At 51.3% G+C, this 25746-nt stretch overlaps 9 protein-coding genes across 9 annotated transcripts; 2 read left to right on the top strand and 7 right to left on the bottom strand.

The window, feature by feature from the left end:
- Positions 1-106: 106 nt before the first annotated feature.
- Positions 107-4382, bottom strand: gta1 (glutaminase GtaA; the record flags this gene model as incomplete). The annotated part of the gene is made up of 9 exons (XM_046085884.1): positions 3048-4382; positions 2400-2826; positions 2037-2332; positions 1508-1947; positions 871-1454; positions 616-818; positions 423-566; positions 237-372; positions 107-185 (listed from the first exon to the last, which is right to left on the bottom strand). The coding sequence occupies exons 2-9, from the start codon at positions 2591-2593 to the stop codon at positions 107-109; spliced, it is 2076 nt and encodes a 691-aa protein (XP_045941847.1). The 5' UTR covers positions 2594-2826; positions 3048-4382.
- A 651-nt stretch (positions 4383-5033) lies between these two features.
- On the bottom strand, positions 5034-7687 carry anxc4 (annexin ANXC4; the record flags this gene model as incomplete). Its single annotated transcript, XM_046085883.1, has 2 exons — positions 5034-5345; positions 5414-7687. The coding sequence occupies 2 exons, from the start codon at positions 7685-7687 to the stop codon at positions 5034-5036; spliced, it is 2586 nt and encodes an 861-aa protein (XP_045941846.1).
- Positions 7688-8721: 1034 nt separating this feature from the next.
- aspE (septin) lies at positions 8722-12528 on the bottom strand. The gene is made up of 3 exons (XM_046085882.1): positions 11696-12528; positions 10827-11553; positions 8722-10765 (listed from the first exon to the last, which is right to left on the bottom strand). The coding sequence occupies exons 2-3, from the start codon at positions 11345-11347 to the stop codon at positions 9640-9642; spliced, it is 1647 nt and encodes a 548-aa protein (XP_045941845.1). The 5' UTR covers positions 11348-11553; positions 11696-12528; the 3' UTR covers positions 8722-9639.
- Positions 12529-13745: 1217 nt separating this feature from the next.
- VPS62_1 (Vacuolar protein sorting-associated protein 62) lies at positions 13746-14942 on the bottom strand (the record flags this gene model as incomplete). Its single annotated transcript, XM_046085881.1, has 5 exons — positions 13746-14109; positions 14186-14347; positions 14404-14460; positions 14515-14842; positions 14897-14942. The coding sequence occupies 5 exons, from the start codon at positions 14940-14942 to the stop codon at positions 13746-13748; spliced, it is 957 nt and encodes a 318-aa protein (XP_045941844.1).
- A 1220-nt stretch (positions 14943-16162) lies between these two features.
- LDX57_004220 (uncharacterized protein) lies at positions 16163-17230 on the bottom strand (the record flags this gene model as incomplete). The annotated part of the gene is made up of 4 exons (XM_046085880.1): positions 16163-16461; positions 16727-16784; positions 16930-17062; positions 17160-17230. The coding sequence occupies 4 exons, from the start codon at positions 17228-17230 to the stop codon at positions 16163-16165; spliced, it is 561 nt and encodes a 186-aa protein (XP_045941843.1).
- A 693-nt stretch (positions 17231-17923) lies between these two features.
- Positions 17924-18738, bottom strand: LDX57_004219 (uncharacterized protein; the record flags this gene model as incomplete). The annotated part of the gene is made up of 2 exons (XM_046085879.1): positions 17924-18317; positions 18395-18738. 2 exons carry the CDS (start codon positions 18736-18738, stop codon positions 17924-17926), a joined length of 738 nt encoding a protein of 245 aa, XP_045941842.1.
- Positions 18739-19706: 968 nt separating this feature from the next.
- On the top strand, positions 19707-20700 carry LDX57_004218 (uncharacterized protein; the record flags this gene model as incomplete). The annotated part of the gene is made up of 3 exons (XM_046085878.1): positions 19707-19922; positions 19984-20203; positions 20279-20700. 3 exons carry the CDS (start codon positions 19707-19709, stop codon positions 20698-20700), a joined length of 858 nt encoding a protein of 285 aa, XP_045941841.1.
- Positions 20701-20881: 181 nt separating this feature from the next.
- Positions 20882-22000, bottom strand: RPS9B (40S ribosomal protein uS4). The gene is made up of 5 exons (XM_046085877.1): positions 21931-22000; positions 21824-21861; positions 21729-21747; positions 21551-21649; positions 20882-21444 (listed from the first exon to the last, which is right to left on the bottom strand). The coding sequence occupies exons 1-5, from the start codon at positions 21942-21944 to the stop codon at positions 21033-21035; spliced, it is 582 nt and encodes a 193-aa protein (XP_045941840.1). The 5' UTR covers positions 21945-22000; the 3' UTR covers positions 20882-21032.
- A 213-nt stretch (positions 22001-22213) lies between these two features.
- Positions 22214-22932, top strand: RPL21A (60S ribosomal protein eL21; the record flags this gene model as incomplete). The annotated part of the gene is made up of 4 exons (XM_046085876.1): positions 22214-22249; positions 22320-22387; positions 22471-22518; positions 22608-22932. 4 exons carry the CDS (start codon positions 22214-22216, stop codon positions 22930-22932), a joined length of 477 nt encoding a protein of 158 aa, XP_045941839.1.
- Between the last annotated feature and the right edge of the window lie 2814 nt (positions 22933-25746).

Below are 25746 nucleotides of genomic sequence, written 5' to 3'. Positions count from 1 at the left end.
TAACAATGACCGGATAAGAATAAGGCAACAAGAAGGAATCGTTGCTGGTGACCTGCACAGCTTTAATCTACAGCAAATCATTGGATCAAAAAGACGGCCATTCGAATCATAGGCCCTGGTCAAGAAGGATCAATGAAAAGGCACCGCCCATGACAGGACGGGCAATGAACGTGATTTGTGGGTAACTGTTCTTGTTAGCTCGGTGTTTCAATAACAAGCAGATATAAACAACTTACTCTCCAGTGTTTGTATCATATAAATCGGTAAGAGCACGGTTTGTAGGAGTCTCGTTGATCCACTTCGCAAGTCGCCGAATGAACATGTCTCTCGTGTCTGTCGAGGCGATGGCTGCGGTAAATAGTTCCCAGTCACCTGTTCAGGTCAGCATGTAAGTACGATACGAACTCTTGAGCCCAACATACCCTTGGTATATTCGTGCCGTGTGTCAAGCGGTACTCCGTATGTGTTCTGGACAGTGGCATAGAACGTGCTTTGCATGTCATACACAGATTGTGGAACCAAATTCAGCTTCAACTCTCGGTCGGCATAGAGGTTGTATAAAAGCCCTGTTAAAGTCAGCACATGGTATATCTCGTGTCATATGCCTAGACTTACCATGGGATTGATTAGATCCGTACGACAAAGTAGTGTGTGGTGGGTTTGCATCGTGGGCAATTCCCAAGGTCTGCCACCGGTTGATGTAGTCATGAGCAATCCGTGAGTTATTGGTAGCGGCTTCAGGATCGTTGGTCAAGTTTCCAATAACAGACATAGCTTGGATACCAATAATTCCTTTCAAGGCCAAGTTGGTCTGGTTTCTGGAAAAGGTGTTAGCTCCGGATCCTGTACCAAAGTGATGGGTATACGTACGCCAAAGGACCAGCAAAGTCGTCAGTAGAAATCTGGTTTGCCGGATAGAGAGCATCTTCCACCAAGTAGGTTGTCCACTGCTTCAGGAAATTGTAATGAAGGTTCAGGTAATTCGTGTCCTTTGCCTTGAGGGCATATGCCAGAGCCATGATCACCATGTTGCCACATTCTTCCAGAGGCATTGGCTCGTCATTACCATCGGGGTGGCCTGTTGCATTAGGATAATGACTTCCAATATCATGCATCGCATATCTGTTAGGATATTTTCCACGTTCTTGGATCTCGTAAAGCGGTTTCAACAACAGTCTCAGAAGTTGCGGGTTGGTGTATAGAAAGACAGGGTGAGCAGGGAAGATGACGTCGACGGTGTTCATATTGCCATTCGAAGATACCTCCTTCATAAACATGTACGTATTCTCTGGCGTTCCGCATAGCTGTGTCGCAGCAAATGCCTGGCGGGCACTGAGAGACGTGATGGTCAGGTAGTCCTGACCGGCTGCAGCCAAAGAATCTGTCGCAATCCGTTTATCCAAGTCGGATGAGAGAGAAGTCGACTCCGCAAAGTCATGGTGGAAGAATTCAAGCTATACCATCTGAATGAGCGAGCGATAATTATCCAAATATGCCAGGCACTTACCGCAGCTTGACCGTCATCAAAGTAACTTGTCCACAGCGAAGGCTCGGCAATAGTTCCATCCGAGCTACCGCTATACTGGATCGCTTCTTTTTGTGCCAGACCAATGGTAAAAAGTGCACCTCCCGACTTCACTGAACCGAAATCGCGTGCAAAGCCAAATACCGGCCAATCATTTGAAATAGCACGGTAGTTGCCATCCTTCGAGTTTCCGAGCTTCCCATTTCTGGTGAATGCGCCCCGAACAACAGTATCGGCTCCAGACTGGTATGTAAGGCCATCTCCACTGTCTGTGGCCCAGTACCAGTCACCCCACTCGGCCTGATCCCTCACCTCAGAGAAGAGCAACTGTGTTTGGCGATTGATCTTATGATAAGAAACACCGTTCTTGGTGACACCATAGTCCCACTCCACTCTAGCGTTGCGGTCTCCTGACACCCATTCTACAATCCAGTCAGACACGGATTTCTAGGCTGACACTCACATTGTTTCGGCTAATCCCTCTGCTAGTGGGTAGCGCGAATAGACATACCTGCAGAAATATCCGCGTACAATTGCACGTCATGAGCCTTGCCATCCAGCGAAGCGATGTCAACATCGAGATAGGAGAATATGAGCGATTGTCTGCGCAAGTCGTCCGGTGTGATTGGGGATAAGAATGTAACATTCATTTGGACCAAGTCATCGACATGCAAGGTGAAAATGCTTTTTGTCGACGTGTATTCATATGCAGTCTGGTTGACCAAGGTCGATCCCGGTATCCCTCCCATCCACGTGTAAACATTACCATCGACGCGGATCATACCGGCCCAGCCAGTGATCTGGCCTCTGTATCGGAGTTCACTCTTTAGCCAACACTCCATCGTAACTATCTCACAAGACTAGAGCCACTCACTCCCAAAAAGTCGGCCATTCTCCCGCCAGGTATCCTCCATTTCCACCGTCTCTCCCTGCCGGCAGCCAGGTGCTCAAGTACGGAGACTTCACGGCCAGCGGCAGAGCTGGAGGTCTAGCAGGAGTGAAAGTTGACACTGCCTTTGTCCCTGAAGCAAGGAATGCGGCCGAGATGCAAAGAAGCGGGAAGATCATGTTGAGTTGGAGGGTTGACGCTCAAGCAGGGATCATTGTTTTCTCAAAGTTGAAACTTTATATAATTGGCAAGTGTTTGTTTTTTCTTCACTTCACGAAAACAAATAAAGCCCAGGAACTGACGATGTCAAACACCTGGAATGGGGTTCGGAATGTTTATCGGAATGCCACGAGCGCTTATATAGTTGGTCGAGTGCGCATTCCAGGGGTCAGGGAGGAATTCGACCAGGAGACTAAAATCGATTGAAGAAACTTATTAAGAGACAAGGTACAGTCTAGAAGCGAGTCAAGAATGCATGAACATGTGAATATGTATGATGGGAAAACTCCCAAAAGTCGTCTGACCGGCCAGCCTCTAGAGGGGGGGAAGGTCTCGTGCAAGATATATGCCCATATACCCGAGGAACCGAGACCACGAGTAATCTGGCCCAGGAGGTGGGTGGAAAATATTTACCGTGCAAGGGAAGGTAGAGCATGAAGGGCATCTAGCACGGCAGCGTGATAGACATAGTCCAGGCGCCAAGGATGATCCGATCAACAGGGCGGGACTCTGGGCGTAGTGTGAGTGGTACTTGGGCCTTGCGTCTTGATCCACCTCAGTCGACTATTGGAGCTTAATAGACATGCCTAAGATATGGGGTAAGGAGCCAAGGAGTCTTAGTCCATACTGCGTAGTCACGGATGACTACCTCGGTTATTAGGAATAACAGCAACGAGCGACGATTGGATGAAATGAGCGACAAGGAATAAAACCGGGACAAGCGAACGACTTCAAAGCGATGATTTGTAAATTGTTGCATAGGATGAAGGGAGCAAACAGGAGAATCCAGTGAGAAGAAAAGGCGAAGCCACGAGCACCTGCCGAATCGGGCAGGTGGCTCAGAACGCTTCCTCAGGCACATCCCAGGCACTTCAGGTATCCTCTCCCCCTCTCCCCCTCTTCATCTCTTTCTTTCTTTTTTCCTTTCGTCTCTCTCTTCTCGACCCACGATACGTCAACTCAAATTCCCTCGGTATGACCACTCTTTGTGACACCATCATGTGAGACGGAAATCCTCCTCCCAAGAAGTATGTCGACCCTCTAGACTGCTCCTGCGGTGTGACGGATGACCAGCCCAATCTCCTCAAGAACCAGGATTCGATTCGGCCTGCATGATCAAATTCAAATCAAAATGATCACCGCCACCGCAAGTGCGGGGACTGGACACCGAAGGCTGGAGAAGTCCGATCCGCTCCACTTTTCCCACCGATCATAGTCCGGAGTTTACATACGACGATGAGCGGAGACATAGAAACGAGCTCGAGTCAAAGTGCCTGCGCCCATACTTGATCATCCATCGGCCCGAACGATTAAGGGAATTTCAAACAAAGGAGAAAAGGGAAAGGAAAACTATGACACTCAGACTCACTACCTAATAATCTCAGTTCCACAACAACCAAAGCCAAAGTGGGGGGGAAAACCAAGGGACAGCCACAATCACATTTTCCACGCAGGTACCAGGTTCCGGTCCGACATCCGAGTCACAGAACCTTTCTCCATGCTTGACTCACGTTTCCTGGAGGGTTGTCGGTGGATGTCCAGGCTACCACGTCAGTAGCAGTTAGTGTTTCCCCTTGTTAGGTATCCAATGCACTCAGTTTATTCTGTGTGCATAATGCTTGTATGCCTCGTTGAACAAGGTCGAGTTCACCGACAGGATGTGTTGTCAATGATTTAAGACGGGCCATGTAGGTAACTTCGCTAATTTAAATCCCTCTTTCTGTTTTTTTGGTGCATGATAGGACAGACACGCTCTCCCCTTGCATGTGCCGGGTAGTGCATGTACAGTTGTCATTGTTATCGGAAAGCAAGGAGCCCTCTGTAGACTTCGACAAACGAGCTCGGCTACGACGTGAGAAGCGAGTAGGCGTAGTTGTCCTCGATCTGGCTCTGGTAGTGTGTAGGGTCCATTGAACAGACTGAGAGTTCTAGGACGCACGGCATAAAGTCCTCGCCTCGCACTCTGCACTCCACATCAAAGGCAAGACAAGAATGTAACCCGACAACTCACTGTCCACACCTACTTTTCTCCTCTTCTGATGGATAGATAAGAGTAGTGGAATGTAAAAACATAAAGCATGCTCACATAATACTAAGATCCCGAAATATTTTGGAACCCCCGGATATCAAACCTAAGAATCAAGATATCAATAAATGTCAACTCCTCAGCCCTGTCATCAATCATCCAACGGACAACTAGATGTAGAAAAAGAAAAGAAAAGAAGCAGGAATAAGGAGAAAGAACAAGCGAAGAAAAGGTAAATACACGGTCCGAAAAACCCCTATTCATTCCTCTAGATTCATAAACAGTCATAAATCATAATCGATTACCCGGTAGGATGTATGTACGCATGAATCGTACACACACATACCTCCCCTAATTAACCCCCAAGATTTTCATCAAGCCCTCTTCATAAGCGTCTTCGAGCTGCGCGCCAACTCAATGCAGAACTCGCCCCATTCGGTGCCGCCGCTGGTCGGTAGCACCTCCTCTGCAATCGCCTCCTCCAATCGCTCGCCATACCGCCGGCGAAATTCGGTCTTTACCTGGTCCAGATGCCGCGGTTCCCAGTGAAATCGGACCAGTCGAGAGATCAATAATTCGGATCGTTCTTTGCCTGTGCGCGACTCACGGAGGGCTTGGTGGAGCAGAAGTGCATCGCGCATGGGCCGATTGATAACACCGTTGAGAATGTGGGCAAGTGTTTCGCCCTGGTGATTGTTAGTTCAGGGATCACCCATATATAGCGGAATGAAAAGAAGGTTCAAAGAAAACCTACCACAAGATTTTGTGATTTAGAGATCATAGACCGAGCAAAGTTCCGGTTGTAAATCTTCTCATAGGCGCGAAGAACCTCCCGCAAATGCGAATCGCTTCGGCGGACAATGATGTAAATCATTGCGGTTTCGCCGCCACTCCGCGAAAGGAGCGCTCGGTTGAGCTCCTCGACGTCGCGATGAACGAGATCCATATTAAGAGGATCTCGCTCACTCTGGCGCTTCTCCTCGAGCGCCAGCAGTACCGCCAAGCGGAATTTATCCGCTTTCAGTTCCGCTTTCATGCATTTCTCCAGACTGTCTGAATAGCGGGAGTCACGAAAACACTCCTTGATTTCTCGGATTTCGCTGTTACTGCGGCCAAAGAGCGACTCGATCAGAAGCTCCCGTCGCGACGTACTGGCCTGGTAATAGCAGTTGGCCCAGAACGCCTCCGATTCCCACCGGCCTAGCGCCGTGGCGTAACACACTTTGCCAAAAGCGCTGTTACCCAGCTTCAGCCGAATGTGTTTGGCCAGGTTGATTCCTTTACCGTGCAGCTTCACGTGGTTCTTATACTCTTTGCGAAGATCCAGCATCTCCTCGCTGGTCAAATGAGGCAAGACGCGGATGATCGCCTTGTTGTCGATACTGCGGCTGTTTAGAGCTTCCTGCATGGCAACCGCATCGGGACCGACATCATAGAATGACACTTTCTTGCGACTGGCAGACGGAGAGATCAACACAAGGGCCTGTCGGCTGTTCGAATCGTGGCGCTCGTGTCGAACGCGGCTACTGTCTCTTTTAGAGCGATCGATGGTTTTATCTTTCCGCTCTTTTTCATCTTTGGACTTCTTCCGCCGATGCTTCCTCCGTCCACTTGTATCGGAGCCGCCATCCAGCGGCTCTAGGTCAGAGATGTCCTCGTCCAGCTTGGAAGGGATGACAATGGGTGACGGCATCGGAGAGATACTCTGGTATGTACCTTTATACGGCTCTTGCAGAGGACTGGCAGGTCGGAAACTTGGGTCCGGACCGGCAACTGAGAGATTGTTGGCCGACGAGACAGAAAGACTTGCCGGGCGATTCCCCGTCCTGCTTCCTGGAGTGATCTCCACAAACTGGGGCTCTTTATCTTGACGGCTGGTCTGGGCCTTGGAGAATTGAGGCGTTGCAGAATATCTGACATTTGAATATTGGGGTTGACTACTTTCCGCCTTGGGATATTGGGGCTGTGTGGAATATGACACGGCACTGGACGAGGATTTGGAGCTGTACTTGACCTTAGGGTCCACCTGCGCATATTGGTAAGGGGTCGGTTTGGCATACCCAGGTTGGACAGAGGTGTCAGATGCATGGCGCTGCTGGGTCGGAGATGCCAACGAAGATGTGTACGCGTTGGCTGTGGTAGATACCGAAAGAGGGCGACCACCCCGCGTGCCGTACTGCTGTCCTTCGAGATTGGCATACTGAGGCATCGGGAACCCCGCCGCTACGGTAGGCGAAGAAAGCTCCGGATATGTCGACGCCGGGGGGAAGGCCCCGGGCATTGCTTGCTCTGCCTGCGACGTCGGCGGTACAAAGCCCGGTCGCTCGCACTCTGGAATCGGGGCCCAGTTCGACTGCGAAGCCGGCTGCGCCTGCGCGTACTGGGAGGGCACCGCATACTTGTAGGGACCAGGCCGAGCATAGCTGGGATGGCTACCCGGGAGGTCTTCCTCGGCGCGCGATGAGCCATTGTTGAAGAGCCGATCTGCATTCAACGCCCCGGACATCTGCGCTGCCTCGACCTGCGAGGAGGATGCACGAGGCGACGCTCCATATCCGTAGTATCCACGCTCCGCTCTCCCCGGTATATCTCCATAGGCAAGGGCGTCATCCTCCGAATCCAAAGACTCATCCGAAGAGTCATCGTAACGAACGGGGCGAAGGTTGGGCGATCGCGCATACTTGCCGCTGCGCTTGGCGGATCTACCCTCCGCAGCATCGGAGAGATAATAGTCGTCGCGGTTTCGTTCGGGGCGCAGGATGTAGCTTCTGTCATCGTGGTCCGAGTCCGAGCCTGTAGGTCGGTAACGAGAGCTGCTGCGATGGCTGCGACTGGTGTTCGGTCCTCGGCTTCTGGAACGCGACCGCAGGTGTTCGCGCACAAGGTCTGGGTTTAGAAAAGAGGATCTGGTGGCATCCGGTCCCGGAGAAGGCAGTCTACTATCGCGAGAATGGGAACGGTCACGGATGCGGCCGCCTGGGGACTTGGAACGGCCGCGCGACCGTGGGTCGCCGACCTGGAGTGACATGGATGGCAATGAACTCAAACGAGACGACAACAGTTATTTAGATGCTGTTTAGAAGCTAAGAACAGCGACCGAGCCTGTGATAGGAAAAAAAGAGACAATTCAAGGTGAACGAGCAATGAACAAAAATTGCAATTCAAAGTGCGACCCGGTCGCAAGTAAATAATAAAATTTGGGTTTGTGGCCCCGGGGAGAGCGAGAGGGGAGAGGAGGGAGGGCAGCTGAGCAAGCGCGAACAGACCGATAAACAGAGATGAACGAACTGATCGTCGGAGGGGTCAGCGTCAAGGGGAGAGAAACTTCAAACAAGAACAACCTCGAAGGCACACTGGTCACTCGCCGCAGAATACGCGCTGACTGAATTATTTATGGCAGGAACCACAGTCCCGGGACGCGAGCGACAATATTAATCGTCGAGGAGCCGCATCGTCTCAGAATTGAAGCTGACGGACGGATCGATTAAAATTCCTTGGACTGCCCCTGGTCAGTCTGGTCCAGTGGTCAGCTCCCTCGCGAATGACCTGCCATGGGAGCTGAATCCACCTCCGCTTGGGCCCTTTGCTGCGTTAGCGCCTCGTATCCTAGCAGGACGGTGTCGCACCAGTCCACCAGGCGCTCCCTTGAAAAATGCACAATCCCTTCGCTCTTCGCTCTTGACTCCATTCTTCGCGGCAAGTCCGGCCACCACGCCTCCGCTCATTGGTCGCGCGCATTCCTTCAGCCTTATTTGCTCGGTTCTTCGTCTCTTGATGATTTGCATTGAGCGGTGCAGCCTTCTGCTCGTGCAACAGACTGATGGGGCCAAAAGGGTCGAGCTGTAGTCATGCCATTCAGATATTGGGCATGAAAGTGACATGGATGAGGGCATCTATATATGACCCGAGATGACAACGGATGGGGTCTCAAGATGATGATGATGATGAGAGTTCTTCTACTCCATGTCTGGGCGATCTTGGCCAAGATACATCCGCTTACTAATCTCATCTGGTTGCCTGCTTTTTCTGCCCACCAGGTCTTGGGGTCCTTGAGCTATTACAAATGTTGCGATCTGCGGGGAAATGATAGTCGCATGGGTTGTAGAAATTCATTGATAAGTAAAAACAGCACATGATTCCATGCTCACAACATGATCGTCCGAAACCTCCTTAGGAAGCAATCGGAACTAAGAAAAGAAATAATAGAACGTGGGCTCGAGACCAGTCATTAGAGGCACAACCAGGACAAAGACGGCATATTCCGACAGAAAGGAAAGAGAATTTAATAGGACCAGGAATACATGTAATGGAAGTAGAAACTCGAGAGAGATCGCACATGAGGAATGACAAGATGAGATGGATTAGAGAAAAGAAAACATGAAGATAACCGTGCCCATCGGATACACCCAACACGAGTCGGTCCTAAATCAGAGACGCTGGAACATCGACAGTGACATCGTAATTAGTACGCTAGGTGGTATAAAAATCTCAGGCGCTTCTGTCAACTAAGCTTGCAGAGGAATCGTAAAACAACAGTGTTCAAATCCAAGGAGGATCCAAAGATGCCGGTGGGGTTCACTGCGCACGAACGGAATGCCAGTGTTCGAAAGAATTGTTCTTGCTCTCTCTCTCGTCGTTAGTCCAGCAGCTGTCCGAATAGTCCGAAGCTGTTCCGAGTGGAACCTGGGATCATTCCACGTTCAAGTGAGAATCAGATAAGAAAACTGCATGATGGAGAAGGAAAACGTATAACCAGAGACCCATGCTCACTTTCTGTTGCATTTCAAATCTCGACAATCGGATTGGTATTTTAGACCGCAATCTTGGGGATGCAAGAGGTGAAACGAAAAGTAGGATGTGACATCTGTTTCATGAAGAAGTAAAGGGGAAAGGAGAGGGATGGAAAATTTCAAATAAGCCGTCCAAACGGGCAAAAGATGACATGACGCAATATGAATCAGTACTTGAGCCCCCTTACATTCAGCGGGGGCCCATTCTGCCACTGTACGTCTTCTTCTGCGGAGCAGCGGCGGCGGCGGCAGCACTAGGGCCATTGCGATTCAAACGGCTCGTTCTCCAGTTCTCATACCAGATCACGCGACTGGCCTCACGCAGTTCAGCCCGCCACTCGCTAAACACCGACTCCTTCAATTTGAGGAAATCGCAATGCTCAGGGTTGTGAGGGTCAGCAAAGCCCCAGGGGAACCTTCGACCGACGGGCTCGTCATTGGATTTCAACGAGTGCGGGTCAGGCGACAGTATCGTAAACGGCAAAAGTTGAGAGGCGACCTGGGATCCTGATGATTTGCGAGAACTCTGGCTTCGAGCGGATGGGGATCCGGGGGGTTTCACCGCCGCACCCTCTTCATTTGAAGCAGGCTCAGCACTGGAATCCTCGGTCGGTTTGGCCTCCTCATCAACTTCCTCCTCGTCTTCATCAGCACTCTCGGAAGACGTATACTCATCTTGCTCATCGAGGGCGAGCACTTCGAGAGGGTCGATGTTGGCCTTCTTCAAACTATCCCAAACTGCCTTCCTTAGGTAGGACATGTGGGTCGATGTAATAGTGTCGGCTTTGCTGATGACCGGGACGACCGTGGTTTTACCGACGACTTTGCGGAGAACTTGGATGTCGAGGTATTCGTCAAGGATGCCGACAACGGGAGAATCGGTGGACTTGGGTGTTCCTTGAGCGGCACGTTCGGCGGCGGCGATATTTTCGTCCAGGCGTACCGGATCAAGGATCAAGAAAGTACAATGGATGTGGGTGTCACGCACGCCAGGCGAGCGGATCACCTTCATTTCCTCACTCAGGGTCTCCTCGAATTTGCCTTCAAGGAATCCCACCACACCACGCAGCTGGATGTCGACAATGTTTCTTTCCAATCCTTGCGAGTCCCACAGGGTCAGTCCGACGCGTTCTCCGTCGATTTCCGTTTCGAGATAATGAGACGAGTAGCCTTCGTTGGCGGGGGCCTGACGATGATAGGATTCGAACTCGTCCAGAGGGCGAGAAGGGTGTTTGTGAGGTGGCATTGCCAATGAGTTTCTGAGGAAGTTGAGGAATGAGGTCTTTCCCGAGTTGCGAGCACCGATGACAAGGACACTGGAAGATATGTTAGCGCCTGATCCTCCGTCCGATCCAATCTTTCCCTGGTACCACTCACTTGTAGGGTGTCGGATCCTTGCGGCGACGCAGCCTGCGGGGGTTATTGACGGTGCTCACAGCACTGCTTGCGTAGCTATACCGTCCACGGTGTGTCATGCTCTCGGTGCGCGCATAGGGGTCGTAATCGGGGGCCACGGGGGTGCTCACGGCGCTGCGAGCCTGTTGCTGCGACGCAAAGTTCTGGTTGGAAAGAGCAGCGACGGTGTCGCGGCGTTCATCACCACCGAATGTCTCGAGGACCGGGGGAGGTGCGAAATCGGGCAGACGGGGAGGTTGTCGGACCATGGACTCGCGCTGGCGACGGATGTCCTCTTCCGTCGCTTGAGGTTTGCCCATTTTCTTGCTTTTGCTTCCGGAGGATCTTCTTTCACCTAGGATATCGGTAGACTTGGAGCGACGGAGGAAGCTGAGAGACGAGGTTCTTTTTTGGTCTTTGGTGGTATCACCATTCTCAGGAAGGGGTTCGGCGGGAGGTTGAGGGTAACCCGGCGTATGGGGTCTAGATGAAGCGGTCGACATTGGGGGAGAAAATCAGGGTGGCACCTTCCAATCACTCGACGGGCTGTTACACGGATGGGTACTTTGCCCAGAAGTGGGGTACCAGTGAATTAATGTTGTCTCAGATATAGATTCCTTCGCCGACAGAAGCTTCCCGCGTTACCGACTCACTTCTGGCGCAATTTCAGGTCGGTCCGTTCCCCTGAATGATCGGGAATGATACCTAGCTAATCGCAGGGTATAAGTCAGCACGAAACCCTTGCAATACACGCCCGCAGGTTTGTCCGGCGGCAGGTGCAGCTCTCCTGAAGAGTTGAGGTTGCTCGAAATTCCTGAACACTAGAACCAACTAGATGGCAAAACACTTACAGTCTTGGCAGATTATGGGGTGTCAGAACTGCGCTGGGGTTCAATCTAGCTAAGTATACGAGCTGCTGCGATTCAATGCGTTCGCCTGTGTTGCGTTTCTTTTTTCCCTGAATTGAGTGACTGAGGCTTGAACCGAGGAACCAAGTGCGATCATTCAACCGCAACCGAGACAGAATTGATAAGATTGGGGGAATGCGCCTAGCGATAATTTGACGTCCACAAGCCCAGCAAGCTTCGGTCGAGATCAGTTCCGCGTGTGCGGCTTGGAAGATCAAGGGAAACTGAATTGAAAAAGAATATGCGGAGTTGAAGTAGAGGTGTTTAGGGTGAGGAGAAGCTCCTATATCTCTCCTTTTCTTTTCTGGATCAGGAAAAGATAAAAGCCTTCAGCTCTCGCAGAAGTTGTAAAAATGCCTGCTCACAGCGTCCAACTGATGCGGCGCGAGACGGTTAGAAGGAAAAGGGTGTGACAAGAAAAGACCAAAAGCAAAAAGTGAGTTAAACGATCAGGCTGGAAGGGAAAGCCGAGTTGAAATGAAAGGAGCGCGGCGTTCTAAGATTGATGATGATCGACCGGACGACGGATAATGAGGAGGATAGGTGTTGCTCTCCTAATTCATTTGCCCCGTTATCCGAATCGCGCGAGCTTGATGGAGCAATTAGATTCGCACTTGGAGCTGCAATCCAAAGCCGGCGTTCTCTATTCCCACAGCTCGTGCTCGTTTGGTTGATCTGTCACAAGGCTGCAACAGAGACGAAGGCGGAGAAGAGGCTCGAGAACGTTTATTTTTTTTTTCGCCTTGAGCTCGGAAGATGGAGATTCAGGGGCAACGGACAAGAAGCAGCCTTAGGCCAAGTTTGCAGGGGGCTCGACCTCCCAAGACCTGTTGCTCCCCACTTCCGGTTAGTTCGACGGGCGTATTTAATATGTGGAGGGGCTGTCGGTTTCTGACTTTCTGTGCGGAGTGCGGTACAAAGTCTGTTCAATCATGGAGATGCCCAGAAGACTTAAGGCTTGAGAATCAGGGGTAACACTAACACTCGACAACATTTCAAATGGTCTCTACGTGAAAGGAATGTCGGGCCAAAAATGTGACAAACACGGCAAGGTTTGTACATTTGATAGATCGTTACCTACACATTTCCTAGAGTATAAGGATCATCATTACGTGGGAGGTCTGCAATTTCGTCCTAACAGAGTTTGTACTCTGTGCCTACTTTGTACCTGCGCCGTACATCCGTAATGCTGATAATTGATTAAATAAACGGTGATCAAAACTCCAGGCACACGTGGGTACCTCCCACTAGGGAGCTAAACTGTGGTGATGCATATGGCATGCATGAATTGATGTCAGTCCCTACTACTCTCTACAGCGTAGACCTATGACCTGTCTTATTGCATCCTACATACATCGCCTGTCTACCAACACAGTGACAAAGTCCTGTGTATAAAATTAAAAAAATGTCTTTCCTTCCCGTCAGAAACAAACACCGACCAGGTAACGTGACGGTAATGCGCGCAGTGCCCCACCTGACAAAGAGCGGCATCCGTTCATTGGCCAGCATGATCAGCTGCTCAGGAACCCCGGCGCTAGTCCTGTTTGGGTTTGTCTGATCCCGTGCCAGAGAGAGGAACCCCTGAGAAGAACCGCCTTCTGTTAGCTTCCACTCTCGACTCCGTCTTCGCTTGGACATTGCTTACGGAGCAATCACCTTATACTTATGAATTACGATGGACACAGCTGGAATGACTATCAATTCCTTCTATAACACATTCACCCCTCCCACAATTACCCTCCTCTAGCATTGCAACTCAAATAATGGACTAACACAACGCTTCGGACAAACAGATCAGATCCAGTTACTCAAACCCAACCCTTCTCGCTGACCCCACATCAATCCGTCCGATTATTCGACCATGTCCCACGTCCTGTACAGTAACCGTTAGGTCCGTACCGGACGAATCGGCCATCCCCTTTTCCCTTTACCCCGTGGACCCCGTTCCCACATAATCCTCGTCCGCGTCGTCCTAAGCCAAGGTCCCCGTTCCTCAGGCCGTTGCCGACGTTGAGTTGATCGTGCTCCAAATCCGGAAGGGAAGCTCAACGCATGGATCATCCGGACACACCTTGGTCCGGGAAAGCGTCTTGAATTTGGGTCCGTTGGGTCCCGCGGAGTACTTCTTCTGTCCAAACAGCTCCGGTCCGCCCGGGAGCGCATCGTCGCCCCATTGTCCGTTGAAGTTCAGCCAGCTGACCGGGTAGCTGTCGTCGTAGGGCTTGAAGCTCTGGTCCGCGGCGTTGTAGCTGTATGCGTATGTGCTGAGGATAGGGTCCCAGAGAGTTCCCTGGTCGGTGGTGTCGACGACGAAGCCGAAGGGGAGGTTCAGATGCGGAATGGCGTGATCGTGGTTCCTGGATAGACAACCGGAGGGTTAGTATGGCAGGGAGGAAAGGCAGAGCGGAGGGAAGATAACTAGCATGAACCTACCCGGCGATGGAATACAATGCATGCGTGCCTTTTCCGGAATAGGCGATCGGTCGCTTGCCCTTCTTCTCCGTGGCCTTGTACTTGAATGCTTGTCCGTTCGCATGCTGACTGTACCAGATGGCTTGGGGTTCTCCATTGGAGAAACGGATCATGTTGTGCTCCCTGTCAATCTCGTCAGACATACGCAACATGGAGGTATCTGAGTAAGATCAACGAACCAGTCGCCCATGTGATTCCCGAACTCCATGCCCAGGACCGTGTTTCCCTGGTTGTACCTTCAAATGCGATGAGCATGTTGTCTCTCTCCGTTACATGTCCGTCACACTCACGCATAGAAATAGAAATAGAAGGCATCTACCGTGCCGTCACCGTGATCATTCACGATGATCGACGAGGAGACATCATCAGACTTGCCCTCCGCTGTGATATCAGCGCCGAGGAACCACGACGGTGTCGGGTCCGCATCAATGCCTTCTTCGGACGTCAGGTAGATGCTCGTGTTGCCCAGATCATTAAGCTTGTCCAAGTTGTCGAGCGTCAGCGGCGAGGGCGCTCCTTCGACCACTTTCCAGTCCACCTGCGGGCTGGTGTGTTCGAGCTGCTGGGCGAAACCGGATGGTCGGTACGGGTCCTCGCTGTGTAGCCAGACCAGCGGTGCTGGGTTGAGGGTTAGCGCAGGGTGGTATTCTCAATCCGCCCAACATGACCTACCGTAGTCCAGCACATAGCCAGGCAGAGAAGTTGCTGCTAGATCCATAGATGCGGATGCAATTCTCAAGTTGTTGTATTACTAGTAAATGGGACTATGTTAGATATCAACACCCAGTCCCAAGTATAGAACAAGGGGAAGAATATCGAGACCTTGTCGAGGGAAAACCTACCTAATAGACCAAGCAAAAGCAATTGCTTCCTTCGTCAACTTCACCAAACAAAATCGAGAAACGGAAATCAATCCTTCGGTCAGAACAAAGTACAAATCCTCCTCGACCATTTCCCTCTTTAAGAGAATCCCCAGCCAGCCCCGTCACGGGCAAAAGACAAGGAATCTACATCGGGACATGATTATCACGGTTCCTCCTGCACCTCGACCTCCCAGGATGGGCTTGGGTTACATAGCATCGATCGATCAGAACCTCCTGACCAGGCCGTGGTATTGCCATCGTGGGGTCCATTTCTCCCATTCCCCTGTCTTGATGGCCAGGGGGGGGGGATGAGAATAGAACAAATGAGAGCTAACCCAGCATCTGCACATCATACTCGCAGCTGATGAAAGTGTCACAGCCAATGCATCTGGCTCGGTTTGCCTCGTGCAGGTGCAGAAATACAAGTAGCAAGAGAGATTGGGGGAAGGTGGTGTCCATTGCCGATCCTCATTGTCCCTGACCGGGGTAGTCTATTATTGTTGGATCGGAAGCGCCGAACCCTAGTCATTTTCACATTCTCGACAAAACCGTCGGGGACTTACACCGTAGACCCCTAGGTACATTCACTTGTGTTATCTAGGGCCGAGCAGGGAACGCGAATACGCCATACAGAAGGCCGATAAGCATGATCGCAACAGGACCAATGAATCCTAGGCAGCGTCCAACGTGGTCATGTCGGATATGCCCGATCGATCCCGTGATGGCCGTCGTACCTCTCATTCGGAGTGCGTTCATAATTTAAGTATCTGCCCTGTCGGCTGTCCAGATGGTCCTTACACAGTAGAGTCAGTCAGCCCTGCAGGGATCACCCGGTCTGTACTCATGTTCTCGGATGGGTTGTGACCGACCGAGTGATGAGCACGGGATGGGTGACCTTGTAACTATAACCCTTGGGAGCTGGGATGTTTAAATCGGGCGGGTGGGACGCATTTTGCTTCCTCGAATTTGGAGTTAAGTGTTGCAGCCTAAATATAAGTATTTTCAATTTAACATTGAACATTGAACATTGTATTCTACCCTACTTTCCCATCCCCTCTACTCCGATACATATGTACTATACATTCCCCCCCTTCTCCTCCCCCTCCTTCCTCCGCCTCTCCTCTAACAACTTAAACACCCTCAAATCCAACGGAATCCGCTCCCCCAGCCATGTCGCCCTCTGTGTATGATTTCGTTCTTCTTCCGTTTCCACCGTGTTCGGGTGGATCAACGCACTCAGCGGCCCCCGGTGCAGGATCAACCACGGCACAAACGCCCCGAACTGGGCCGGCGTGAACAGGTTCACTTCGAACATGGCCACGGGGTGTGGGCCGATCGGTCGGTCGAAGAATGTGTAGATGCGCAGTTCGGGGACTATGGGTTTGTTTGGTTAGTAGGGACGGAGTATGAGAATGTGGATAAATCGAGTCAGTCATGCAGACGAGCGAGCGGCGACCTCGACATTGGGGTTTGTTCTGGGAATGGAATCGTTCCGACCAGACCACGAGACGAGCCGCGATAAGGCTGCTTGCTTGAGCAGATCATGCTCTTCAGGTGATGACCAGGCATGTGAATGTGTCTGTGTCTCGGATTTGAGAGATAGGATATGGGAAGAGCAAGAATGCTCCGGCTTACATACATTCACGTCGGATTCGTTCCCAGAGCGCCTTTGCGTAGGCTACTTGGTCGGGGTTATTCTGTTCGGATCTTTTTGTTAGACATCCTGTCTGTCTCCCTCTCTCTCTCTCTCTCTCTCTCTCTCTCTCTCTCTCTCTCTCTCTCTCTCTCTCTCTCTCTCATGCACACACTCTCCTGAGCCAGAAAAGCAACCAACAAACGTACCTGAAAATGATAAATATGCACATCAAACCCCCCTTGTCTATCCTTCGCCAGCGGATCCGGGAACTCCTCGTACGCTTTACTCAGGATGCCATGCTGCGGGTTTTTCAACGATTTACCGTCTTCGTTCCTCTCGCTATTCTTTGTGAGTATATGTTCATAATTAAACATGCGATCTCGGTGTCTTGCTTGAGCGCAAGGGTTCATGAGCGAAATGTATCCGTAGAACTTACTCCGAGAGAGGCTCTAGGTTCTCATATCCCTCCAGGGGAGAAGGGTACGTGAAAGCCCAAGCGTCTGTCATATTCCGGACCTGAGTAGCTGTAGTTCCTCGCAGTCTGATGTCTGAGAGGATTCAATCAAGTAAGGTAAGTAGCAAGCGCCGCAGTGTGTAAGTTGTAGGCAGGCTAGTCAATGACAAGATCAGATAAAGAAACAGAAGATCATAAAAGCGAAGAGAAGCTATACGATCAGTTATCCCGCCTAATATACTTATCAATCAATCCACAATCCACAAGGCCACAGTGGCTTCTAGATTCCTCATGCGTCAAAGTATGATGTGATTTTGGCGCGGACGAGGCAAGACGCCCATGTCGCATTCCGCACTCTGACAAAGCCGCGGAATAAGGGCAGCTCGAGTCTTGGCACGTCGATGGCGATCTGTATTTGGTCATGGTACTTCAGGGTGTTTTTATGGATTATTCGAAGTTTCTAGCTTATTACTCTGGTTGCTCTTGAGGTAAATCGAGATAATGGCGAATTAATCAAGGCTTGGTGGGTTGGCTTGTATGCTATCGGTGTAGTTGATTATGCGGAGATATATTTCTAAGTCGTCCTTTCGGACACAAACTTAAGCCTCTAAACAATGAAAGTATGCCTCATGATTCATGTTCATCGTTACAATATTCAGTCTCACCAACCTTGCTTCAGAGATAAAACAAAGGACAACCCAGTCCAACGCCCGAACCCCAGATAATATGCTGAATTCGTAAATCGGCTACCAAGAGGCTTTCACATCGATATGACCCTCATCATCAACAAACTTTCCTCGGTCCCATTCCCGGCCTTCTCCTTTCTTCGACCATTTCACGTCTTCAAGTCTGCCCTCGGAGTCGTCCGCTGCCGCTGTAGGGGTAGTGTTGCTCTTCCACCGCTCCACAAACGAATCATTGAACCCAGCCTCTCGCAATCGTTCCTCGCCTCTTTGTCTCCAACGTGCTCGATCCCGGACCGCTTCAAGAGCAAGTTCCCAGTCATCATCTCCAGTCATCAATCCAGGAACCGGGCGGCGAGTGGACTTCTTCGCAGTCGAGTCTTCGTCTTCTAGTTGGACGTCCAGTGCGGGGTCATAGTCGGCGGCGAAATGCGCATCGATGTTGCTGGCATTGGGCCTGTAAGCACCTCGGCCGCGGGAACGAATTGGTACATTTTCATCGAAACCATTTCCCTTCGGGGGAAGAGGCCCGACCAAATCCTCCAAAGGGTCTGTGTCATATCCGTTCTGCTGGGAAGGTGCGGCAGATGATTCCTTGCGAGCGGTGGTATGTTTTCGAGATGATTCGCGTTCACGGGAGCGATGCCGGCCGCTGCGTTCACTGTGTCTGTCCCTTTCCCGTCGACTTTCCCTCGCTCGGGGAGATCTCGACCGCGACCGCGACCGTTGGGGGGAATTGGAACGTTGTTGGTATCGTCGATGGTGACTGCGAGAGTATGAGTCCCTGTCGTCCCTAGGCGAGCGACTTCGCGATCGAGAGTAGGACCGATGTCGACGACTCCTGCGGGATGATCTATGGCGGTCTTCTTCCGTACCATGTCTATGGCGATATTTACTGGAACGCTCCCTGTCCGTAGATGCTGAACGACTTCTATGCCTGCGTCGATGCGACCGGTGTCTTTCATCACGGTCGTCATTCCGTTCACGTCGTGAGCTTCGATCGTCGGTTCTAGAATGGCGATGGCGGGGTTTGGTAGCGTCGTGCGAAGACGCAACTGCTTGGGTTCGCAGCTGTCGCATCCGTTCCCTTGCCTCCCTCTCCTCCTTTCGCTTTAAGGCTGCATTATGATTATCCGTTTCTTTAATGATATGACGTAAGAATCGTGTATTCGGTCTCGGAGCGGCGCCGGTAGGTCTATAAATAATTCCATACATCAGCTCAGCAATTCCAACGCGGGGAGCTAAAAAAATAAATAAAGTTCTCACCGTTTAGGCATATAAGCTCCCATTCCCTGAGTCGAATATTTCAGAGAGCTATCCCGCGCTTCACCCGCAAGTACCTGAGCCACATAGTCATCGTTGTTGACGTCGCCGATTGCGCTCCCAGGATTAGGAGGCATCGTCAAAGATGGGCGGCGGCAGGTTGCCGTGGAGAGATGACAAGAAAGGGCAGTCGAGCGTCAGGCCAGAGATGGAGCGAAATAACAGGTACTGACAGGTAGCAAGATGACCCGTCACAATATGCAGCCAGCAGAAAGAACCAAGCACATCATTAAAGTCACCGATGGAAAGAGTAAAGACGCAAGGAGGAAAGAACTGACTGGCCGTCTGGACCGGTTCATTATCAGCGGGCTGTTTTGGTCTCACCGCCCGCGGCGCCGATCGAGCGGTCGCATCTGACATTTGTTTATCTCCGCCCGTTCTGCCGACGCGATTCTCTCCTCCCACTTCGGTTCTTGGATACGCTTGGTTACAACAATCATATATTTTAGCCGAATTTCTTATTACTGCAGTCATTGAAAGCCTCATATGACCTCAACTGCGCGCAAATAGCTGAAGTCTCGCAATGTCAGACGTCTCCCATACCGACATCCTGGAGAAACTCCAAGGATTGGAGCAAGATAGCGGCAATTTAGACACGAACCTTGCGATTGTTCGCATCAGCGAGCCAATCTTCTCCCCGGACAATTCAGCACCTACCCCGTCGAAGCGAAACTCCGATGTCTCTACGATCGACAATCCCACGCCTGCCTCGCTCGAGGCCGATCTGACACACTACAAGGTGCGACCTCGGTTGGTTTCACGTATGCATGGGAAGATATTAACAAAAGGCCGGAAAATAGGAACTGTTCTCGAAACTCCGATTCTCCTACGTCGAACAAGTCACGAAAGAGAAATTTCTACGAGCGATCGTCGGTGATCCGCCGCTCGTGGTCGGCCACAATGAGAACGTCGAGTTAGAGGCGCACTCAGCGGAGGTGAAGGCCGAGTTGCGGGCACGCAAAGAAGAAGTGCGAGTGATGATTGAAGAAATGGAGAAGACGGGTCGTGATCTTTCAAGGCGTGAGTTATCCCCATGCTCAAATGCCAACCGTTGCGGAATGGGATGGGGTTAGCTAACATCAGATTCCCTGACAGGCTACAAGAACGTTCAGCTTCAGATGGCTCAACTCTCGACACTCCCTGAATCCATTGAAAATCTCGAATCCACGATTGCGGGTCTGCGCGCCAAGCAGGTTGCTAATATGGATCTATCGTCGTCGCAGAACCTTCCACTTCCCGCAACGTTGAATCTTCTGTCAGAGAAAGAGGCAGAACTAGCAGCACTTGATCGGCAACTTGCCGCGGTACAGAACACTCTGCCCCGGAAAACGAGGGAGGTTGAAACTATAGAACGAGAGCTCACGGTGCTTGAGAAAAGGAAATCAGAAGCCGTGGTCCAGGCGCGGGAAGCTAAGAGAAAGAAGCAGGAGGGTGAAAGCGACGGGCTGGAGGAAATGGGACGATGGTACAGAAGTGCCGAAGAGGTGCTCAAGGGACTAGTGCGTGTTGGGGAATAAATCGGCCTGGGGATCGACGAACTAGCACGATGTACGATAAAATGTGGGGAAAGGCGTTGGGTCTTATTTTGGAAATTTCTTATCAGAGGGGTTCAAGGGGTGATATGAACGGGATAGTCTGGGGCAGATGAAGGAACAATTACGGAACACTACGGAGTACGAAGACAAGAATTATAGCAGTGTTCGGGTTTCGGAATGCAGCCGTAAGGCCAATTTTTGATTCATTGAATGGCATGATCGTACAACATGATACGCTATGCTGCAGTCACAAGGAAGCCCCCAAAATTTTGTGTTCCATAGCGAAACCCGTCCTTACTCCATATTTAAAGAATTTACTCTTCCTCCTCCTCCTCGTCACCGTCACCGCCACCGGCAGCAGCAGCAGCCTTCTTGCGCTGGACACGTCCAGGGCGGCCACCGCCGTAGGGGGAGGTAAGAGCGAAGTCGATGTGCTTCTGGGAGTCCAGGCGGACCATGTAGGAAGGCACGTTGACGATCTGCTTGCCAACACGGATGTGACGCTGCTTGATCAGGACACGGGCGTGGTGGATGGACTTGGCAAGGCCGAGCTTGTAGACACAGGTCTGCAGACGACGCTCCAAGAAGTCCTCGACACGGAGGGCCAGGACGTAATCGAGCTTCATGCGGGACTCATCGAGCACACCGATACGGACCAGACGGCGAATCAAAGCGTTACCTTCGAAAAGACGCTTGGGGTCCTTCTCGTCGAGGGTGAGCAGCTCACTAGATAAGAACTGTTAGTCTCCTGTTTCTGATTCCATATCCTTCCGCAAGTTTCTTATTCATCCTCCGCGATAATTGTATTCTCCGGGAATTCGGGGTCGCATACCGAGCAGCACGACGGATCTTGGACAGAGTGAGCTGGACACGCCACACCTCACGCTTGTTGCGCAGGCCGTACTCGCCGACAATCTTCAATTCCGAGTCACTATTCCAACCAGGTTAGAGACGTGAACACACGACATAAACAGAAGCACGCTTCTGATTAGTGGCCGGAGAGTACTAACAGACGAGCCGACTCGAAAGCTGCGCAAAGTTAGCATTTGTCGGTCTCCATAAAAAATTTTCAACTTCAAGTTCATTTCAACAGAGGCAAACTTACGACGACGGGGGACCTTGTAGGTCTTGGAGTAGACGCGACTGTAAAGAACATGATAATTAGACGACTGCGAAAACAGCGCATCACACTCGACGTGGCTGTATACTCACGGGACGGGGGCCATGGCTGCAAATTGGGCGTTGTCGCGAGGTTGTCGAACACACTAAGCTTGACCAAGTCCGCGACAGATGAGAAGATGAAGATGCCTTTTGGGAGAGCGGAGCTAAGCGAGCGAGAGTGGAGCCGCAATCGGCTTAGCGCAAGGGTTAGCCCTGGGAGGTGGAGAACCGCGCACTAAGCATCCGAAGAAGTCTACAACCCTACGGGCGGCAGAGTGAGGCACTTCTTCGTTGTCGACAAGTTCCCAATTCCAGCACCACCAACACCGCCGACATGGGTCACTCGCACGGTTTGAGATCCGGCACTCGGGTATGTCGATTGTCAACATGATGGAAATGCGCTTTTCGGTCGGGAGTCATGCGCTGACGCTTTTTTTCAGTATGCCTTCAGCCGTAACTTCAAGGAGCACGGCCAAATCGCCCTGTCGACCTACCTGAAGACCTACCGGTACGCCGAAAATTTCACTCCCGCCGAAATGGATGATATAATGGATATGGAGATCAGGATCTGATATGAATGAATGTTTCTAGGGTCGGTGATATCGTTGATATCAAGGTCAACGGTGCCGTTCAGAAGGGGTCAGTTTGAATTCCCGCCCGCGCTACGTCTCGATTGAAATCGTGAAGGAAATTTTGGGTCGTTTTTTTGCTGAGACATTGGAAAACAGTATGCCCTACAAGGTCTACAACGGTAAGACCGGTGTCGTCTACAACGTGACCAAGTCCTCCGTCGGTGTCCTCCTCTACAAGGTTGTCGGCAACCGCTACCTCGAGAAGCGCGTCAACGTCCGCATCGAGCACGTCAAGCACTCCCGCTCCCGTGAGGACTTCATCAAGCGTGTCAAGGAGAACGCCCAGAAGAAGCGCCAGGCCAAGGAGCAGGGCATCCACCTCCACCTCAAGCGCCAGGCCGTCCAGCCCCGTGAGGCCCACCTCGTTGAGGGCACCACCCCCGAGACCATCACTCCTATCCCCTACGACACTCACATCTAAACGAATGGAATGGTCGACGCGGTTGTTTGGTGTTTTCTGGGTTTCCGATCCATGGGTGGATTTTGCATTAAGACGCAGCGAAAAATTTATAGGGTTCTCGGATGTACGAGCACATCTCACAGCCTGTGCATAGATTCCCCTGAATGAAGAAAAAAACAAAATTTCGATTCCCCTTGTTCAAACTCGATCGCCAGACTTTGGCGCCATGGCCTTTTTTCTGTCCCGGTTTCTGCGACTTTGCAGATTCTACATCAAACCTCGAGGGTCAAGAAGTCTCGGAAACCCGCTGTTGGATATGGCCGGTTGGTTGCACCCATGCAGCAGTCCATATCGCCACCCATCGTAGAAGAAATGGATTTCTTGAAAATCGAAGGGACCCACCATCCGGGGGGCCTTAGAATCCATCCCTGGAATACCACTCGTCATTTAAAGATCTGGACTCTCAATCTGCATCATCCCCAAAACCGTACGTGTAACATCGTATAATCCATGCATTCGCACTTCACCCTTTTGCGTGAGTCACATTCTGGGCGCGAAAGATCTGCACAGATTGGACTTTGTAACACCGCCCTTTCGCCCGTCACAGGGATATGATTGCGCTACATCGAACATCCCAAGCTCTCTTCCCCAGATCCCTCAAGCCCCTCACACTCAAGCTAGCTGCTAAGCCATGGCGATTGCCGGCCTAAGAAACCGAAAATCCCAACATTGGGCACCGACACTAACCCTCCCATCTCCATCCCATCAAACCCTTGACCAGGCAAGGTGGTTCTAGAACGCCATCCCCGGTTGGCGGGTGATGTCATCAGCAATGAATGGACTAGTTAGCGTTTAGCAGTCTCCCCTCCTTCTCGACTGGCAACTCCGCCACGATGCAGGGTAGCTCCCATCAGCACACTCAGGGACCAACAATGAACTTCATGTTGAAACAAATAGTGCAGGCACGTCTTGGCATGTTGCCGCTTGTATCCGACCGGGTGTCAGAGTGGCGAATATCTCGACCGGAGCCGATAAGGCTTTGAGTGCCAGCAAGACAAGGCTCCCCGGTAATGACTCGTATGTAGAAGAAGGCAAGACTCTCGAGACACCACGTGTTGTGTTAAGGTGAATCACGTCTTAGAGATGATTTCTGGTTACGTGGGAGGCTTTGTGCTGGTTGATGATTGTTTAGAATGGCACTTGGGATACATAAAATATAGTTTGGTGGGTATCCGACGAATTAAGCAAAACAGATAATGAATTGAGGTGCTGCGACTTTAGTTTGGGTGGTGTTAGATCCTGAACACCGACAAACTCCTCTTTGTGCTTAGCTCCTCGACCCGAGAGCCTTCTCCTGCAGCTGCACAGGATCTTTGGCAGAAATCCAGACCGTCTGGACAGCAGAGGAAGATGGAGTTTGGCCGACCCAGCGGGCCGTTCTCGGGGAGGTGTGGCGCAGCCGAGTCTTTCAAGCATTCATGGAACACGTCGCTGAGCAGTGCCTCAACCGATGGATTGATGGTTTGTGATTTGACTTTTGATTGAAATGAACACATTATTATGATGAATTATATTCTCTTTTCTTTTTCTCTTCGGCGTGCGCCGAGAGTGGCTTGAAACGCAGTCGGACGACAGCAACCAGCCGTGACGGGCGTTCTCCCCACGCCTCATTTTGCTGCTGCGTGCAGACTGCAGATACTGCTAACTGTACGGGGTAATACAACGTCAACGTTCGAATGACGGACATTTATGACATGCTAACTCCGTACGGAAGAGATAGGGGGGATATCACGCCCTGTGACTTGCAGGTGCCCTATGTGTCATCTGGGGATCACCTGCGAATGCGATCGTCTCAACGGGCGTCGTGGAAGATGATTACCAGGATATGCATTCCAGCAAAAGAAAAAAAAGATTTCCACGCAAGCTGACGGCGTACATCGTACACTCTGCCGAATCTAAGCAACAACCAGACGGGCTTTACCCTAGGAGAATTGGCATGGATATACCTGGTTTAAGGTAGTAGTTCCTGGCATCTCCCCCACCACCGTCGAAGTGGCTGTGTTGCCTAGGGCAGGTCAATGGACTGGAATACCGGACATGTACATGTCTGCGATGCCCATCACACCGGATGGTGGGAGTGATTGGCGCAGGGGTCGGAGCAAGTCGGATGCTGGATCAATTCATCAATATTCGATAATAAATCAGAAAGAATAATGATGTCTCCACTTCGTCCGAGCAAAGCAACGGGAAAGGCCCCCACAGCCCCTACGCCTAACTCCGGACGTCCGTGCTTCTTTCGCATCCTCCATCCTTTGCACGGAGCTGTCCCTGGAGCTCTCTCGCTCCTTCTCTTGATCCGATCTCTCGCAGCTCGGATCATAGTCTTCCGTGCTCCGTTTCAATCTAGTCACTTGCAATCAGCCGTGCCCGAGAGCAGACGCGACCAAAAGAATGAGGCGACAAGTTCGCGGCGGGGATGTTGGCGAGATTTCCCGCGAATCTCTTTGCTTTTTCTCTCCTCTTACCTTCCTTACTGCGTACTGACAGACTGACCTTAGGCAGCGATTAATCCCCTGCAAGGTCCACCGCCAATTACGTACTTAGTAGGAGGGGGGTGAATACTCCGCGACCGCACCATCTTGACTGTCCTTAGCTGCACGTCATGCGGCGCGCGCCCTATTTGCCTCGGAAAAAATCTACGACCTGTTCAGCCCAGTTAACCTGGTATTCTCGCGATGGATGAGGCTCTGGGTATTCGGATTACACTGTCCGTCGTTTTTTTTCGCCTGAAATGCCCGGTGTCGACATCCAAAGGATTACCTCCCACATCAGACC

This window comes from Aspergillus melleus, assembly GCF_016097325.1.
Source record: "Aspergillus melleus strain CBS 546.65 chromosome Unknown contig2, whole genome shotgun sequence".
Classification (NCBI taxonomy): Eukaryota; Fungi; Ascomycota; class Eurotiomycetes; order Eurotiales; family Aspergillaceae; genus Aspergillus; species Aspergillus melleus.
The sequence above is the reverse complement of the archived record's forward strand: the minus strand, read 5'-3'. Positions and strand labels throughout refer to the sequence as shown.

What these genes read in the sequence shown, in the direction of transcription:
- RPS9B (XM_046085877.1), bottom strand. An exon ending in AAGATCCGTCGTGCTGCTCG is followed by an intron (nt 21,445 to 21,550) that starts GTATGCGACCCC and finishes GTTCTTATCTAG; the next exon opens with TGAGCTGCTCACCCTCGACG.
- aspE (XM_046085882.1), bottom strand. Translation starts at nt 11,347, where the DNA reads ATGTCGACCGCTTCATCTAGACCCCATACGCCGGGTTACCCTCAACCT. An exon ending in AAGGATCCGACACCCTACAA is followed by an intron (nt 10,766 to 10,826) that starts GTGAGTGGTACC and finishes CATATCTTCCAG; the next exon opens with TGTCCTTGTCATCGGTGCTC.